General features: G+C 38.1%; 1 protein-coding gene and 1 pseudogene across 1 annotated transcript in view; one reads left to right on the plus strand and one right to left on the minus strand.

The window, feature by feature from the left end:
* NAP1L1 (nucleosome assembly protein 1 like 1) overlaps window positions 1-6987 on the plus strand; it is a 38005-nt gene that overhangs the window by 26269 nt on the left and 4749 nt on the right. Inside the window, 6 exon segments of the mRNA XM_017872518.1 lie at window positions 3662-3708; window positions 3710-3788; window positions 4740-4811; window positions 5913-6052; window positions 6463-6608; window positions 6703-6722. Of these exon segments, the coding sequence (XP_017728007.1) occupies window positions 3662-3708; window positions 3710-3788; window positions 4740-4811; window positions 5913-6052; window positions 6463-6608; window positions 6703-6722 (504 nt within the window).
* LOC108529925 (density-regulated protein pseudogene) lies at window positions 1709-2350 on the minus strand (annotated as a pseudogene).

Genomic DNA, 6987 nt, shown 5'->3' on the forward strand with positions numbered 1-6987 from the left:
TTTTTTTGAGGCGGAGTTTCGCTCTGTCGCCCAGGCTGGAGTGCTGTGGCATGATCTAGGCTCACTGCAAGCTCCGCCTCCCGGGTTCACGCCATTCTCCTGCCTCAGCCTCCTGAGTAGCTGGGACTACAGGCGCCTGCCACCACACCCGGCTAATTTTTTGTGTGTATTTTTAGTAGAGATGGGGTTTCACCGTGTTAGCCAGGATGGTCTCGATCTCCTGACCTCGTGATCCGCCCACCTCGGCCTCCCAAAGTGCCGGGATTACAAGCGTGAGCCACCGCGCCCAGCCGGATTCTAAGTTTCTTAAAAGTGTCCACAGCATTAACACCACAAGTCTTCTTTCCAATTTGCAGCACCTGACTTAAAGTTTAAATTCATCTAATGCATCATTAAAACTGTCATTTTCTCTTGTGAGAAGACATATTTCAATTGCTATTTCCAGGACTGTATATTGAGCATGGGTGTACATTATTTTTAATTGGTTAGCAGAATTTTACTCATGTAATTTATGGCCAGAATAAGAACCTCTAGCATCTCTGAATGGCCTTCCACTCAGAATGATGACGATAAATGTCTAAGATGTATCTGGTGTGCCCCCACTTGACATTACCAAACATGTTTCCAAATAATCTTAGAAAATATGATTCTTTAAACATATATGCAAACCACATCTTTAAACATAAACATACCACACAGTGTGCACCATCAGTTCCTTAACCATTTTCCAATTGTTCATTTATAACATTTGCAATTTTTTATTATAAATCATATTGTGAAAAATACTTTCATCCATAAGTTTATTGCAAGGCTTATTGTTTCCTCTAATGTCAAAGAAGTAGCTTATTGGTTCAAACAGTGCACATACATGGTTTTAAGGCTTTTAGTATACTTTACCAAATAATCTCCAGAATAGCTCGAACACCTCCTACCAACAGTATGTTATTGTGCCCATAGGGTGGACTTCATAACAACGAAGCAGATTCAACCACAAATATGTTAGATTCTCACCCATCTCAAAACTATCACATCAAAGAAGCAAAGAGACATATTATTGTGAGGGAGCCAAATTCAATTTCTTTTTAAAAATCACTCAGCTTTAGGTCAATAAAATAATCAACAAAATGCTCCCCACAAAAGTCTGCTGGGTTTTCAAAAAAAAAGAGAGAAAGAGAAAGGCCAGGCACAGTGGCTCATGCCTGTAATCCCAGCACTTTGGGAGGCCCAGGGGGCCAATCATGAGGTCAGGAGTTTGAGACCAGCCTGGCGAACACGGTGAAACCCTGTCTCTACTAAAAATACAAATTATTAGCTGGGCGTGGAGGCAGGCGTCTATAATCCCACCTACTCAGGAGGCTGAGGCAGGAGAATCACTTGAACCCGGGAGGCAGAGGTTGCAGTGAGCCAAGATCACGCCACTGTACTACGGCCCAGGCAACAGTGCTAGACTCCGTCTCAAAAAAAAAAAAAAGTCAATACCAGATGACCAAAATTTTTTATTTAACTAAATTGTATTCATGCATGAGCATGATAGTCTCTCCTGTTTATTTGACTTTGGCAATAAAAACAAGCAGCCTTGTACAGAACAGTGAAAATGCCGAGGATGAGGGCAATCTACAGTTTTACTGTAGAAAATATATATATATGTTTATAAAGGCCTCTCTCCCTTTGGCCATATCAACTCTCAACTCTAAGTTCAGTCCATTAACTACAGACAGATTTTCAAATTCACTTCTCCAAGATCTTCGATGCTGTCCGTCATCATGTACTTCTGGCCATTTTTCCTGAATGACATCAGTTATGTCATCTGTAAAGTCTCCTTGAATGATAATTTCATCCTCCCCTGTTACTGAGGCACCACAGGAGAATTTTTGAGCAATAAATCTTTGTGTGTTTTAAGATCAATTTCAAAAGTTACAAGGCCACACACTCTTGTCACAAATTTCTTTGCTCTGGGAATTTTGGCTATAGTAATCTTTTGTGGTGTGGTCTTTGTTTTTTGTTTTATTTGACCCCTTCCACCTCTCTTCTGTTTTTTCTTCTCCTCTTCTTCCCCTGCTGTTCCTTGACCCTGACTAATTCCAACTTCTTGTTTGGGTGAATTTTCTACAGTAAGTTTTGCAAATTCATTTGGGAAATTCTTCTCTAATCATTGTCTACATTTAGCAACATCAGGCATATATTCATAGTACTCTGTTGGTAATGAACAAACTCCACAATAAAAGACTCGAAGTGGGTAATCGGCATCTAACTTGGCACTGTTCCTTGGGTCTCCTTTGCAATCAGCCCTGCTGGATTCAGAAATGTCAGCAGCCATTGCACAAACCCAGGTGGTCTCACAGGCCCTGCCCACTCCACTCCCGCTGCTATTGCCAGCTGAACCGACAAATGCAACTGTCTCCCTGGTCAGGGCTGCCCTAGAGCATCAGTTGTATTTTTATACCTAGGAAATATTTTTCCTTTTTGTAAGAATGATAATGCAGATCAGCTATTATTCATGCTGGCACCACCATCTGTACTCAAAAAGTCATTATTCCCTTACATTTTATAGTTTTGTTTAAGAGACAGGGACTTGCTGTGTTGCCCAGGCTGGAGTGCACTGGCATGATCTTGGCTCTCTGCAGCTCACTTCTGGGCCCAAGCTATTCTCCCACCTCAGCCTCCCAAGTTGCTAGGACTATCTGAAGCTACCATGCCCAGCTTAATCTCTACATTTTTTTGTAGAGGCAGAGTCTTCTCGCCCAGGCTGGTTTTGGACTCCTGGCTTCAAGCAACTTTGCACCTTAGCCTCCCAAACTGTTGGGATTATGGGCGTGAACCATTGAGCCACTGTGCCCAGCCTATTTTTATAGTTTTTTTGAGTCTCACTCTGTTGCCCAGGCTGGAGTGCAGTCTCGGCTCATTGTAACCTCCACCTCCTGGGTTCAAGCAATTCTCCTGCCTCCTCCTCCCAGTAACTGGATGACAGGCATGCACCACCATGCCTAATTTTTTGTACTTTTGGTAGAGGTGGGATTTGGCCATGTTGGCCAGACTGGTCTCCAACTCCTAACGTTAAGTGATCCACACGCCTCAGCCTCCCAGAGTGCTGGGATTACAGGTGTGAGCCACCATGCCCGGCTAACAGTTTTTAGTTTGTAGATTCATTTGAGGATTGTTGCCATTTTCAAGTGAAGACATGGAGGCTTCTAAGTGACCTGCCCACAATCAATAATGGCAGAGCTGTGACACACATTCAGTGCTGTGTTAAGTGATCAACTCTCTAGCGTTGCTATTTTATGTTGTTTGGTAGAGAATATAATGTGTTGATTAATAACACCATGGGGTGAGGCATTGGACCAAGTTAGTATTTCTGTTGCTTTTCTTATTTACTATGCTTAAGTCTTCATTTTTAATTAGTTTTTTAAATTTTTTTTTTTTAACTAAAATGGTTTTTCCTTCAGATCTTGGTCACTTTAATGGCTCTCTTTGGAGGGGTGTGGTAGCAGTAATTTTGATGGGATTAATTGAGGTTTGTTATGGACAATGGCAGTGTTTACACAGATAGACTAGAACTTTGAAGGTAATATCTGGTGACTGTGCGTTTTGGTTTTTATACCTTTGTTACTTTATCAAGAGGTCTAATCTATGTATTACATAATGTTTGCTGTCACTTATCAAGGAGGAGTTGAAAGAAAAGGCCAAGATCGAAGATGAGAAAAGGATGAAGAAAAGAAGACCCCAAAGGAATTCCTGAATTTTGGTTAACTGTTTTTAAGAATGTTGACTTGCTCAGTGATATGGTTCAGGTAATTTTATTCATAAACGTACCAGTTTACTTTGAAGGGTAAACGTTTGAAGTTTAAATGGCTGTGATGACTCTTCTCTTCAGTGTTGATCTTTCTAGAATGATTGCTTACTTTTTAAACAGTTAATATCTGTAGAAGGGAAATTATAGCTTTTATTAATGTAATCAAATAAATTACAGTTTATTTTAAAAAATGAGATAATGAAATGGTTCCATTGATAATTGCTCATTGTCGACTGGTGTTTTCTCATTACCCTGTGCCTTCTGTCTTTACATACTTAGTATGGAAGTATGATGGGAAAGTTCTTACAGCTGCAATTATACAATTCCCTTAACTCTTCCAGGAGAAATTTGCATTTTAAAAGAAAGCTATAAAGATGTTAAACTCATTCACAGTGGTTACATTCTCTGGCAAACCATAATAGTTGTCACCTTTGGGAAACTTTGCTTCAGGCATTTCTTGAGTGAGCCCCTACCCCTACCGTCTACATTGTAGTAGTACATGTTGCCCTGTCTTGTCATTGTTGGAAGTTACATGGAGAAAAGGAAATGATTTCCACATAATTACTACTTATCACAATTCTACTTTAGCAAAGTGGAAAAGGAACGACCAGGAGGAAGGGGACAAGCAGCTGGAAAAGGCAGCAGTTATAATCAGGAAACATTTTTGAAGCAGATATGCCTTATTTAGACTTGATTTTTAATTTTTCAGCCTATATAATGATTTAGTTGTCTATTTGGACACTTTTTCTCTACCAGTGGCAGTAGAACTACAGTATAAATTAGCTTTAGTATAAGCCATAACCTGGAGAGTAAGTCTGAAGGTTCGTAATTGCTGTACAAAACTACTTTAAAATATATTATGTCTCAGTCAGCTAGTGTCTGTGTAGTAATAGAACACAATCCTCAAATGTCATGTTACTCATTTTTATTATTTTTTTTTAATTTGAAGGAACATGATGAACCTATTCTGAAACACTTGAAAGATATTAAAGTGAAATTCTCAGATGCTGGCCAGCCTATGGTAAGAGAACTTTGAAATATTTATAATCTTGTAACATGCTTACAGGTAGATAAATAGAAACTTTTAAAAAGATAACATTCAAGGGTAAGGTTGGTGCTCTTGGTTGTAGTGAATAAATATTTGGATGCTGCTAATTGTGAGGCAGTATTTATGCCTTTTCCTCTTTCTGAACATAAACTGTGTTTGAAACACAGATGATCCTTGTTCTTGGATAAGTGGATAAAAATAATGCCAAGGGAACGTGAATAAGTACTTTTTCTGCATTAATGAACTTGGGAATTACATGAAACTGATGTTAGAGGACAGATCAGCAAATAACCTGTCCACCAAACCACCAGTATTAATGTCAACTATGGGCAAAACTACTAAGAATATAGGCTGTAGATGCTTAAGGTTGGGCTTTTTCTGTGTTAAGTTCACGTTTAGTATGCTATTTAAAAGCCTGATTCCTCCGGTAGTTGGGGAGTAAGGGAGACAACATGGTCACTTTATTCAGGTGTGCCTAGCCTGTTGTGTAAACATGTTAATTATTTAGTAGTTGTAAATTGAAACTAAGCTTTATTCAGTTCAATTTGTACCTCATTTTGATTTTAACATAATTTTTTTAATTTTAGCAAATAATTTGCTAAAGAATAATTTGGGGCTTATCTGACAGTCTGTTCCATTCTTAAATATTTCAGGGCTGGGCGCGGTGGCTCACGCCTGTAATCCCAGCACTTTGGGAGGCCGAGGCGGGTGGATCACTTGAGGTCAGCCTGTCCAACCTGGTGAAACCCTGTCTGTACTAAAAATACAAAAATTAACTGGGTGTGGTGGCATACACCTGTAATCCCAGATAATTGGGAGGATGGGGCACAAGAATTACTTTAATCTAGAAGGCACAGGTTGCAGTGAGCTGAAATTGTTCCATTGCACTCCCGCCTGGGCAACAATGCAAGACTCGGTCTCAAAAAGAAAAAGATTGTATTTCAGAGTAGAAAAAAAATTACCATTTAGAATATTATATATGTTTATAAAAAAACACCGATTAAGCTGTATTTACTAAAGTATTGAAATGTATGAGGTAGGTATTTAACTGATTTTTATGCTTCCTCTCCCCAGAGTTTTGTCTTAGAATTTCACTTTGAACCCAATGAATATTTTACAAATGAAGTGCTGACAAAGACATATAGGATGAGGTCAGAACCAGATGATTCTGATCCCTTTTCTTTTGATGGACCAGAAATTATGGGTTGTACAGGGTGAGTTTAATTTTACTACCTTAACAAAATTTTTTTTCTGTTTTTGTTATACTTGATTGGTATACTCGGTTATTTTCAGTTTGATATATGTACATAGTCTGAACATTTTGGTAATATGTTTTCTGAAAAGTTCTTATCAATTTTCCTGTAATTCTCCTTGGGCCCATGACTGTCTCACATATATTTCTGCAAAGGAATGCTTCTTTAAATTATACTATGTGTTTATGCTAGTTGTAAATATGTTTAAGTATTTGATTAGAAATAAAATTTTTCCCTTTATACTGCTATAGAAAACATTTGAAGCAATTCACCCTTCTAAAATTTGAAATCTAAATAGAACATTTACTTCTAAAAGTTAAGCAGTTGAAAGATTGTCAATTGTAATAGATTTTTCTTCTTTGTTTTGCAAGGTGCCAGATAGATTGGAAAAAAGGAAAGAATGTCACTTTGAAAACCATTAAGAAGAAGCAGAAACACAAGGGACGTGGGACAGTTCGTACTGTGACTAAAACAGTTTCCAATGACTCTTTCTTTAATTTTTTTGCCCCTCCTGAAGGTAAATAATGTTTTAGCTTGAGTATTAGTGGTTATTTTATAATAAGCATTGTTTAGCTTCTTATTCATTGTAATTTCTTTTCTCAATTTTGCAGTTCCTGAGAGTGGAGATCTGGTAAGTTGAATTGTTATTTATTTATTGAATTGTTAACTATATTTGAAATTAAAGCACCGAATTTCAAGTGGAGAGTGGGATGGTTGTTACATTGAGTTCTGAGGCCTGCAATGCATGGGGCAGACATTTTGGATCTGAAAAATAATTCCATTCAGAATGATATCAGTGCCTCTACTGAGAAGCACTGAGATAAAAAGCTTAAGGTTTTCTTTTCTTTTGAAACTTACAAAGCTGTGAGAGATTTAACCTTTTTTTTTTTTTTTTT

This window comes from Rhinopithecus bieti, unplaced genomic scaffold (assembly GCF_001698545.2).
Source record: "Rhinopithecus bieti isolate Rb0 unplaced genomic scaffold, ASM169854v2 scaffold_5476, whole genome shotgun sequence".
In the NCBI taxonomy this organism is placed as follows: domain Eukaryota; kingdom Metazoa; phylum Chordata; class Mammalia; order Primates; family Cercopithecidae; genus Rhinopithecus; species Rhinopithecus bieti.